The sequence below is a fragment of the Diadema antillarum genome, unplaced genomic scaffold (assembly GCF_040938485.1).
Source record: "Diadema antillarum isolate AM-2024a unplaced genomic scaffold, OU_Dant_1.0 seq00002155_RagTag, whole genome shotgun sequence".
Taxonomy (NCBI): domain Eukaryota; kingdom Metazoa; phylum Echinodermata; class Echinoidea; order Diadematoida; family Diadematidae; genus Diadema; species Diadema antillarum.
Window position 1 is genome coordinate 9,577 of NW_027272794.1, and position 12,466 is coordinate 22,042.

Sequence of the window (12,466 nt, forward strand, 5' to 3'; positions counted from 1 at the left end):
TCATTCTTTTCTCATTTGATGCAAGTGAATTGCCAGGTATCAGAATTTCATAGTATCAAGAGGCAGGTCGTGCTCATTCATGGCTAGATTTATGGTGAGTCGAGGGCACACATGCTACCTGTCACTGTAGAATCTTCTTCCTGTGTTGCATAAAACCAAAGGTCACGACCTCTCTCTGCAGAAGGCAATATGATACGACATGTTTAGGGGCATATGTGAGATCAATAGTCTGCGATATTTACTCCATGCACACAAAGTATTTTGTTCATGTTGGCATCACTTGCCATATTGGTACATTGGTTTTTGGAGACTATGCCGAATGAAACAGTCATCATTTCTGATTGCTTTATCGGGTTCTAGAATAAGGACAGCTGCAAACGTGGAATGGGGAAAGTGAAAAGATGATTAAAAAATCTATTGAGGAAAATACCTAGGGTATGATAAGTGATAAAACCTTTGCAACTCAAATTGGCTTGTAGCATTCTTTTCTTCAGATTAAATATTATCAGTGATAAGCATGTGTATGCCAGATTTTGATATATTACTGAATCATTCTTTTTAGTTCAGTTTCTTAAAAAAGGAAAAGAAAAGATGGGTTGTGTGTATATACATGTACCTCTCAAAAGAAAGATGTCCACCTACAATATGTATATATCACTCTCATATATGCAGCATAGATGAGTTTCATGACATTTGACCCGTGTGGGGCCTCAAACTCTGACAAGATATGTTCTGTACGCAAAGTGAATACAATTGTGTTTATTATGATGTTTGACTATTAAATCAGCTTGCCGGCCTTGCTGTTTGTGAATATTTGTTCTCTTGTCTCAAGAGACAGGGAAGGAAAGAAAGAAAGAGACATTGTCATTCCCAGACTGAGAGTTTTTGGTGTTAGCATCTCATCATCGTTATTTGTGTTCTCTCATACTCTCTGTCCTAATTTTTTGTTTGTTTCTGTAATAAATTCATGCCATCGCATATGAATGTAAAAATTCCAGCGGTGGCGATGCTTTTTAATGCACATAATAATGCATTGACTACGCTGTGCAGTGCACAGCGCAAGCTGTATTTGGTCTTACACGAAAAGCATCAAGCACCATCACTTTCTCAAAACTTTAAAAGTTTTGCAATGTTTTTTTCAGCAACTGTTACATGTTGGGTAAAGAGGTAGCAACTGCAAGTTCTGAAAGTATATTTCTGTTGTAAAGTGACAGTGTTTTAGTCGTGATAAAAAGGGTAAAATTTGATGTGATTGCTGCATATACGCTCTGCATATGCCTGCTGCAAGGTATCTCCGCATTACTGGAAGTGCACAGGTAAACATTTTAAAATGTGGCCTCGTTCGACCTCCACGTGTTGGGCACAAGTGTGTAGGACCACCATATTCTTTTGCATGTAGCATATGGCCTTGACTTGTGGTGACAAAAATTTTTGCATTTATATGCGATGGGAAGAATTTATCTTTTTTGTTTTTAGGTATTGTTGATCTATTGTTTTTCGCAAACACACTTCAGTTCCCAGAAATTCCTAGGATTTTTGGAGGAAGGACCAAATTGGGAGAAGGTGTATGCCTCTAGGCATGTGCTCCCTTGACTGTTATTTATGTGCTGAAGATTGGACAGGATCTTAACACTTTCTTGAGTACCTTTGTTTTTATCGCTGCCCTTTGTTTTATGTCATTTATTGCCAGGTACAGACTTTCTGAAAAAACAAAAGAGATCTGCAATGAAATGTTTTTGTCACGTGTCTGTGAGGTTTTCATGTATTTTGTAGATAAAGCATGTGCATACTTTAGATATATATATAGAAAATTTTTAGAATACCAACTACCATATCCATGTGGTGTGAATCAGCAATATTTTGTCTGACGCCTAGCACTTTATATCAGACAAGAGGATATCTGACATGACAAAGAGATGATTAGGTAGCTTAATGTATCTGTGAGAATAGGAGATTCTACTTGAGTTGCATACTGTATTCCAGACAAGATCCCGAAATGCTAAATTTATTGGAGCTTCTTTTTTTTTTTCCGTACAGTGATGATAATGTGCAGGTGCTGAGTATTTTTACATTATGGAAATAACTTGTGTGTTGTCTACACGAGAAAGAAGTTTGAGGTGAAGGTTGTTTTTCCCATTACACATGTGTAATTATTGACAATTTCCCAACTGAAATATTTTGTGCAACTTTTTTGTTGTGCCCATGTGCGTGGTATATCTCTGTAGAAGGAAAGAATTGAAAATTTGTCGAAAACGTGTTCGTCCTTTTGTTTGCAAGTTTCTCCCGCGCCCCGAGGATATTCAAGAAGCGTACAACTCCAGTAATAACAGGAGTGTCACATGAAAAATTGCGCCAAAACTGGCTGTTGGTGCCACAAATTTTTTATTGGAAAATAAGGGAGACTAAAGACTATACTAAGATTTGTAGTAGTAGAGAAAACGTGATGACAGAGACAGGAGCCCACAATGCATGGACTGTATCTGTATGCATTGATGAGCATTTTTGTTATCTCGCAAGTCACAGCATATGTCTAGCATGTGAATGTATGTATTGATGATGGTCTTGTGAAGAATACCTTTTTTTTTCTACAAATAAATTATTACACTTAAGGATAGAATATCCAATCTACATGCAGTTGTTGCCTCTGTCATTACATACAGCGCACTCTTATCTCCCTTCCTCTCTATCACTCTCTCTCTGCGCACCTACCATATGAGTACCAAGAAAGGTGGGGGAAGGATGGGTCCAAGAAACGGTGAGCTGTAGTGATATTCTCATAAAATGTTTATTTAACAACCCCACATGTACTCTGTACAAGCTTCAGTATGACACAAGATAAACATGACATTCTTTCATTCACCATACGGGGCATGTTACCAGCCACTGGAATACAGGAACTCCAGGAAACGAGACGAGGGGAGCGCTGTCTGGCCCCTGACACACCTTCCCTGCGACTCTCGCCGTACAAACATAACATTGTGAATAGTTTACGCAAATGCTGTTTGATGTCGACACTGAACACAGATTTGAGGCCCTTCATGGTCTGACACTTAAAGACCTGTCCCCGTTTTGTGGGGCGGACCCATTGAAAGTTCCTTGTTTTTCGTGCTTACGCCATGATCAAACTCCAGCAGCTTGCATATTTCTCCAACAATGATAGACACGTGAAGCTGAAGGTACCGCATTCAATACTTGGTAACAATTTTTGTTCTCTTTAATAGTGGACAAAGCAAGAAAACCAACTTTGCCGTAAATACCTGCCTGCTTCATGTAAAGTACAATGTAAGTGTGCGTGGCATTGTAATCACACCGCCTTAAAGTGGATGAGTTACCTACTTTTGAATGTCGGCATTCTTATCTTTAAAAAAAAAAAAAAAAAAAAATCATGAAAATTGTCCAAAAACAAACAAAAAGCAGACCAACAACAATAATCTACATCTAACTTCAACCCTAACTCGTTGACAGGCGCCTATTAGATAATGTACAATATTTGGTCCCAAGTTCAAGTTTCACTCACTTGTGCATGTACAGTATAGTGGGAAGTGAAGACTAGGTAAGTGCCTACAAGTGCTCTTTCTACACAGCATATCAAAAGACTTAAAAAAAGGACAACATCAGTTTTGTGAAACAAAAGTGTTGTGTAGTGAAAAACCGTCTTAAAAGTCTACAAAAGTGTTTCTGAAGCAGCTTGGCTGTGGTACCACATTGCACTCAATGTTCTTTTCACGGGCCTTTAGGAACGGCAAATCGAAACAAAGTGCGGGCGTCACACTGGACATAACTTCTTCACACAGCATAGGTGCTTTATAGCTCGTGAAACTGGAACACAGAATGGTATGTGCAAAACAAATATAGAAATGGACAAATTTTTTGTGTGGTGGAGGAACAACATTCACCTTCTTCGCATGAAACTGGAAAAGTTGTATAGACATGAGAAGCTGGACAAAGAGAGTCATTAAAACATCAACTCTTTTTTAAATACTGAACCAAACTCATTTTTTGTGTGTGATAGATTCACTTGTGATAGATTCACAATATTCCACACATGCAGATTAGCTACATCGTTAGGCAGATATTGTAGTAATGAATATTTCAACCCTAACCTCCCTTGTTCCTGATAGTATCGTAATCTGCACACACATGCACACTGATTTGTCTAGTGTTATTTCTCAGCATGAATAGCCCTCTGTCCATCGGGAGGAAAAATCTGCCGTCAACCCAGTGACACACACATTCATTAACTGTCGATAAACACCAAATCACTGCTTCAGTACTAGTATCTTATCCTTGACAGTTAACTGTCATTTCTTCTTTAGACAATCTGGTACTATAAAGTATGCAGAAGTCGTAAAATCTGTATGCCTGTAGTCCTATAAATGCCCCATCGCTGTCGGAGCTTTCAAACGCAAAGTACAGTGCCCTTGTCATTAACGATTTGTCAGTACAAAGAGTAATTACTAAATTCTTTGGTTTGATTCAGTAGCAATGTGGTATCAACCACACAACCAGCTTGTCTCTCACATGAATGCATTTAAAAAAAGAAAACCCCCGCCTTCTCCATACTAAACGTCTCTCAAACTTAACAAAGATTTATTTAATGCTAGCCATCACAGATTACTATTTGACTTTTTGATTCCACTGTACCAGAAAATGTCAGGGAGAGATCTTCAGTGGATCCTAGAGAGTGTTCACTGTTCACGAGCATGGATGACTGTGGTCCTTTTAATAGTGTGCTTCATTGATTGATTTCCTTCCTTATACTTAAGGAAGGACTTTATATCTGCACTTTATGTAGATAATACAGTAATTGATGTTTCACAACATTTTACAACATAAGATGAAAGTTTGCCTTGGTCTAAAATGTTGTCATATCAACAACAACCACAAAAAAAAATGATAGGTAAAGAAAATAAAACTGAAGTAGAGTATGAACCAACAAAACCGTAATGCTATGTAAAATCTAGGAATCCAAAGAGAAAAGAACCAAATTATTGCAGCTGGTGCCCACTGGTCCATGTTAAGAATTACAATCCTTAAAAGCCTTGGTTTTTATTTTCATAGATTCAGTATGGGAAGACCTGCTGCTCTTTAATGTAATGTCTAACTTTGATACAAAACCAAACGCATGACAAGTGCTCTCATCATTACTTCAAATCTTACTTTGAGAACTCCAGTCCAAACAAAGCAAAGACCTTATTCGAATGTTGCGCACAAAGCTTTTTTACCACAGATAGAATTTCACTAATGAACTTTGCATGCAATGAACAGTGTATATGTAGTCGCCACATGATATTTTGAGTATATTTGTTTTTGTATGTAGGCATCTATGTCTGCTTATTTTATCTTTTCTGATATCATTTTGTCTGTGTCTGCAGCAGGCCTAGCAAACATAATAGGCAAACACTGGTTTAATGATTCCATTTTTCATCCATAAACACAACTACATGTACCTGCAGTAGAATTCTGAATGCAGCTATGAAGAAATACAGGTGCACCATATAAAAAAAAAAGAAAAACAAAGAAAGAAAATAAACAAACAGAGAGACTACTAGCTATACAATTGATACATTTGTTATATTATATTAGTTGGAACACATACAAACACTGGGGTGTAAATCTATCATTCTATTGAAAGAGCTTAAATTGTGGGTAAGATCACACACAAAACTTTGCACACATGGACTGAAAAAAAAGTGGAAAGATTGAACAATATAAACGCAATTTGCAAGACTACCTCTTGACAGCTAAATTATGCATTTGTTGACACCAATACACAGTTGTGAACCTTGTCTTACAGCTGTAATTAACCAAACACAAAATGAAGGGGAAAAAAGGAGCATTTCAAGAAATTTACAGAGTTAAGAATTGCGCATATGATGAAGAAATATAAGGCCATCAATCAATACATGTTTACATCAGACTACATATCAAAAGAATTTACATTTTTAAAAATCTATTACTATTTTTTGTTGGTTTGTTTTAGGTTTATTTTTTTTTCATAGACGATTCATTTTGCCAAGCTTAGGCAGTTTAGATCTCGAAGGTTTTAAGATACAGAGTATGTTGGTTCTCACTTCTTGTAACCTGTGTTGCTAAACTCTCTTATTCTACAACCTCTGCATACAAAACAGCACTGTCCCATCTCATTCCAGCTTTTATGAAAAGCATATAATGACTCGTAACCCAATAAATATGTATAAGAATATAATAAAAATATCATAGCAATGATTTTTATTGTCACTGTGAAATATCCATAACCGTTCATGATTATTTAGGCACCCCTGCATAAGCCAGTATGCAAATTTGTCAGCAGAAAATATTAAATCGAAATGACTTGGCCACAGTAAAGTAGAAAGAGACGCATGTTCTTACACAACAGCGTTTTAGTGTGAAGAGTTCATCAAATAAGCATGTTACTCGAGAGCACCTATCGGTTAGAAACTGTCGAGTTTGGCAACCTGAAAGGGGGAAAAAGGCCATTTGTCCATGAAAGACGTTTTCCCTTTATGTTCCCCAGTATGTTTACAAGAGATTGGTAATACCTAGGCTTGCTGCCAACAGTTGGGAAATAATGTAGCACACTTTGTTTTCAGTGACATCAGCACCAGATTTTAGGAATCCCTTGAACCCACCCCCACACCCTGAGGGCCGCTAGAACAGCTGCCATGAAAGAGGGTTTTTTTCTACATTTGTTTGGGTTTTTTTTTCTGTATATAAAGGAGACCACTTAACCATTGTACAAAATTAAATACATGGGCTGCATATCCACCGACTAATAAATGCCTGACTACTATTTGCTCATCAATGTTTATTTCCTACGACAGACATCACTGCAATGGCATCAGTTCTTTTGGCATCAACTTGTTGAAAGTGATGTTGTACTGCAAACCTTATGAATTCTGATCATATGTGTATTTATGTTTGGCATTTATGGGAAAAGGACACAGATATAAGCTGTCGCAGTGAGAACTTTCTGAAAATATTCTCAAGGAATCAACATGCTAGTACTGCATCCGTGCATGCTTGTCAAAGGGATATGGCGCTGCTGTAGTAGTGGTCACACTTTTCAAACTTTCAAACCAGATTGAATGAATTTTGTACGCTCACGCCATCATCTTTTCAATGCAACACTGATATCTTCCTCAGAGAAAATATATCAAAAAAGACCAGAAATGCACAATCATTTTCAGAAGCTGCTTCATGGGTACATCCTAGCTGACTCTGTGACTACAGGCACTGAAGATCAAGTCTGAAATTGTTGACGCCTCTTCAAAACTATTCCATTTTTATGATTGCCCGTCTACTTAGTTGATCTCTGAGATAACTGAATGGGTATATGAGTGAAGTACTGCCTAGGACGGCCAAGCACAGACAGCACGGCATGTATCTGGTCTCGTCTCCTATTGACCGATTCTACAGACAGATTAATCCTTTAGGTGGTCTCAGTGCTGAGTGGCACAGAAATACATACCAAAGTCCATGGCGCTCGCAAAAGGTTAAATGTGATATTTCTGTTCAAATAACCTTTGAATAACAACATGAAATCTATGGCAATGTCTACACAGTGATGCTGCATACACAAATCCGGTAATTCCACTTACAATGCCAACAGGGGCATGTACACCAAGTATTACATAACCAATATGTTTTCAGTATGTGTCCAGATCCAGGAACGAATTAATTTTGTTGTTTTTATTTTTTCTAAGATTAAAACAATGCGGCAATGACAATGTCACAGGAAATTTGCTTGTTCAATGCATGTGTGTCAGAAACTAATTACAGTGGGGGAGAGAAGAAGAGAGTGTTGAGAGATAGAGAAATCAATCCAGTTAGCAAGCGGTAAATTTTGTGGCTTTATTGTGACAGAGATCTGCCTTCGTCAGAAAAGGAAGAACACTTATGGGGTTTCGTCTTCCACAAAGCATTGTTCCCTAATAATGTAATGCCCCATTTACAGAGTATATACTACAAATCATATATCCTGTGATTTTTTCCCCCATAGTGCAGACAACACATTCTCTGTAACTCTGAACAAAAAGAAAAGCATCTCTTCTTTTGTCATAAAAAAGCATCTTTTAGTACTCTTAGACATTTGTGAAATGACTGTATATACCTTTTATATACAATCTCATCATTAAAAAAAGAAACATCTATATCCATTTCCGTCAAAATTTATAATCACTTTATATACATAATGGTGATGATATAAAATCACATATAAGTAGTACAGTGCACCAGGCATGCTTCAAACATGATTTTTTTTTCCCGACAAAGCGGACACAAAATACACAAGAATATATGTGTATGTACAACTCTGTTACTGCATGAAATTCATGACGACCAGACACCAAGAAATGCACTCCATGTTTGCTATTTTCTCCAATTCTTGCACAGAAATTTGCAAAATACTTCATATTGTGGCATGTGTTGGTATGCCACAAACAGTTTGAATATTCCTAAAAAACAAGCAATAGGGCACGAAGCAACGTATGAGGTCCTAGAATACAGTGCACTACCAAAGCTGTAAGTGAGCAATGTTGCACATAAAAACTTATACTCGATTCATTCAGACTCTTTTTTCTCTCTCTCTTGGAGGTGTCCATGACGGTCGTTCCCTTTATTTGGTACAGAGCAGGTGCAGACAATTTTTCTCTCCTGCAAATCACACAAAATTAATCAATCAAACAAAATGCTACTCTCCTCTTGTTGATTCTAGGGAGAAGCCGAGTGGAGTCACACGAAGCACAAAGACACTTCAGCAAATCCCGTGAAATGAGCAGCTGATCCTCCATCACCATGGTATCCAACAAATCCTGATCATACTATCTTAATAATCTTAGATTATCTCCCTTCGGTGCTATGACACTTCACAAATGGCATTCGCTCAGTGCAGATTAATCCCTGCAGTGGATGATCCAAGCCCGCTTCAGCAGTAAGGAGCACCCGATCATATCTCCATCATCTCTAATTTTGGGGTGACAGCTGGTGCTGGGGTCAGATTGACCTTTCCATGTCGTCTCGCCGAAAGGAAACGGACTGGACTCTCCGCAGAGATCACACTGCAAACACGTTACAATCGTGTGTGAATGTGCGAGAGTATGTACAGGTACATGGTGTGGGAGAGACATAACAGAGAGTGTAAATGGGCCCCAGACGTGGGGGTGGGGGTGGGGGAGGGGGAGAGTGGGAAGATGAGAGGGGCAGGAGTGCAGTAGGGGTGGGAAGTCACTGCTATAAAGTGGTGACGTACAGCACCCCTTCCTCATCAGCCTCCAACGTTCCAGATTCTGTGTCACTGTCCCTTCCCCCTTCTCTTCCTCCCCGGCCTCCGCCACCGCCCCCGCCCCTGTCCCCGCCTTCCCCATCTCCCTCCCGCCCCGACCGTCGCGTGTAGTCCCTCAGCTCGTACCCGCCCAGGTGGTCAAAGTACGGCAGCTGCGTGTCCACGGAGGTGCTGGTCGTCTTGACGACGGGCACCGAGGCGGGGTTGTCCTTGGCGAAGAGGAGGCGGTGGGCGGCGGAGTCCAGCTCAGCCTGAGTCATGTCGCAGGCCTCGGCCAGCTCCCTCCCAGCCATGCTGATGAGATCTCGATCATGAATGGGTGAGATGCCTTCCCCTGCCAGTAGCTACACCAGCACGGGAGGATGAGCAGGAGGGAAAAATACATAGAGGATACCAATGAGTCAAGATTTATGATGGGAGCTATAGTTACGTCCCATGTTACATGGACTTCTGACAGTATGATTAGTTAAACACATTGGATGGCACAAAGCAATGTTTGGGCTGTGAAATTTACAATTTTCTTCTGTATGAATTCCAGTTCAGTATGCAAAACCTGTCTCACCCCAAACCTGTTGCAGTCAATTACTACATTTTCATATAATAAACTTCTTTGTACGATATATTGAATGACAAACATTTTGACAGAGATTTGAGGAAGGAAAAAGCTTCAAAAAGTTGAAAAGAAGTGACTGACTCCACAAATTGCCCCTTTCTCCAAAAGACCCCTTGTGGTCTGCTCTTTTTCGCAAAGGCAAATTTTGAAATTTATCTTCATTATCATTCCATAATCACTCTACGACTGAAGGCACGTAATACAGAGTGAAGTATTATAATCAGGCACTGAAAATTAGCACATCATTGGGGATGTGATACAGGTAGCATTCTATTATGTTCATAAGGCCCCTTATTATGTACACAAGATTTCTATTGTCATTCCAAAACACAAAATAAGTAGTAACCATGGCAACATCCAAGAGTGCTGAAAACTGATTCACTTCAGCCACATGCTAACTTTCATTTCAAGTTATATATCATGGCATTAGTCTTTAACGCATTGGTGCCTACACTTGCATATACATATAAAAAATGTGTCCAAGCCACTTTTGGCAAAAGAAAAAAGGAAAACAAAGAAACTATTGGGCACGCAAGGTTTACTTTGCAGCTGGTTTTGCCAGAAGCTGCAGACTGACATAAGATAATGAAATCATGTGGGTATACTTTTACCCTACAGCCCTATAAATGAAATTACATGTATATCAAATAAAGTAGCTCTCCTATCATATCCACTTAACCTGTGACACATTCAAAACTCTTTCTTGAGCTACAACTTAAGCTGGCACTGGTCCCGGGAGGCAACCCCTTGGATAAGAATTATATCTCACTTCTGAACAGAAATAGCAAAGATCATTGAAAACCGTCAAGACAAATCACATCACAAGCTTTCATTTCAGTTATTTTTTCCCAGTACTGTCTGGATAAATGAGTAAAAGTTTAACCGTCCCTAGGAGCGGTAAGCCACACAAATACTAAACTGTGTACAGACTGCCAAACACTGCAAAAAAAAAAAGAAAAATAAATTCTACATGAATTGCTCATGAAAATGCAAATATATGTTTGGTGATTTTGTGATTAATATATATATATATGAGCTTTGCCACTTAATGTAAGCATTTTAACAGCAAGCTTGCAGGTCTGTGACTTGTTGTAGGGTAGGGTAGGGAGAGGGGGAGGGGAAGGGGAAAGGGGAGGGGAAGTGGGCAGGGGATGGATAAATTTTGATGGAATATAGTCAGTGTGGTGGGTTGCAAGCATGTGAAGACATAACTAAACCCAATATCTTGGAGCAATAACTGTTGTAGATACCGATATCTCGTCCTCATAAAGACTGACAGGTAGTTGAACCTTTGTTGCTTGCAAATTAATAAGGATGGGTTAATGAGTTACATTGGTTAAAAGATGCGATGGTTTTTGATAAATTTTCCACCAAAATATACAGTGGTTTATGACAAAAACAGGGCTGAAATGGAAGAGAAGCTTTAACTTTACCTGTGGACTGTAGCAATGAGTGATAACATGATAAATAATGGGGGGGGGGGGGGAGGGGCAGGGGGAGGGGGTTAGGTGTAGCTTCATGCTGTTAATAAAAATATGAAACAAAATTCTTGTCCACTTTTATCTTCAACCAAGGGGTTTTAGTATCTTGAATGAAGTCCTATCACTTTTAGCATGTTTCGATTAAGACTAAAGGTTTAGTTATTATCATCTTCTTATTAACCCTTTGAGGACAGGCTGATTTTGCTATAACACGCATTTTCCATAGACACAAGTATACTCGGGACTCATCTTCAACGGGTTAACCACGTAGAGTCCCCAACCAAACTGACTCACTTTGGTTGACAGTAAGGACTTGCATGGAAGGTGAAATACAGATGTCACATTTTTATTTTGATTATCATAAACATTGGCAGTTAAAATCATTTCATTTCAATGCTTGCCATTGATCAAAATATAAATAGACCTACATATCTAACAATACATTGTATGTGAATGATGCCAGAAGATTGTGGGAAACAAAAAAATATGAAAGAGACAGACAAGATTACTTGATTGTTCAGGGTAATTCTGAACCTGTAGCTGCACTGTAAGTCGGAAAAATTTGAAATGTTTCTGAATGAAAGACAAGACACTAAATAGTAATCATCTTCAGTTCTTATTGATATCCTGTGGTTGTGAAAGGCATGTGTGAGTATGGGGGGGGGGGGGGCTCTTTTTTTGGCGGGGGGGGGGGGGGAGGGATGTGAAGTCCATATACAAACAAAAAGAAATCTCTCTCAGCTTCTGAGGGGATGGCCAATTTGGTAGACTTTATTTCGATAAACATGGTCAGTTTGCAAATATGTAACTTTAAGACAAACAAACAAAAGGTCAGCTGTAACTGTGATGCTAAAATGGGGGCGGGATGGGGGGATATAAGTTGGAGCGAAATTTTCCTAGAAAACACTAAAATGTTGAGGAGATATTTATCAATATGGTTTTATATTGTATCTATACAATATGTAGCAAATATTGTTTTAGGGAGTAATTGTCTGAAACAAATCCATGCAAAATAAATGACTTCCACTCACAGCAAATGGTGGAGCCCTTACTTAAAAGAATCACACAAAATCTGCTGAATACTCTCCA

General features: G+C 38.8%; 1 protein-coding gene across 1 annotated transcript in view; it reads right to left on the reverse strand.

Moving 5' to 3' along the window:
• Positions 1 to 9,231: 9,231 nt before the first annotated feature.
• The window catches only part of LOC139714075 (muscle calcium channel subunit alpha-1-like), a gene marked incomplete at its 5' end in the record, with an annotated part of 79,867 nt that continues 76,632 nt past the window's right edge, over positions 9,232 to 12,466 (reverse strand). The window contains one exon of the mRNA XM_071625801.1: positions 9,232 to 9,627. Coding sequence (XP_071481902.1) covers positions 9,232 to 9,627 — 396 coding nt within the window. The remainder of the gene's footprint in view (positions 9,628 to 12,466) is intronic.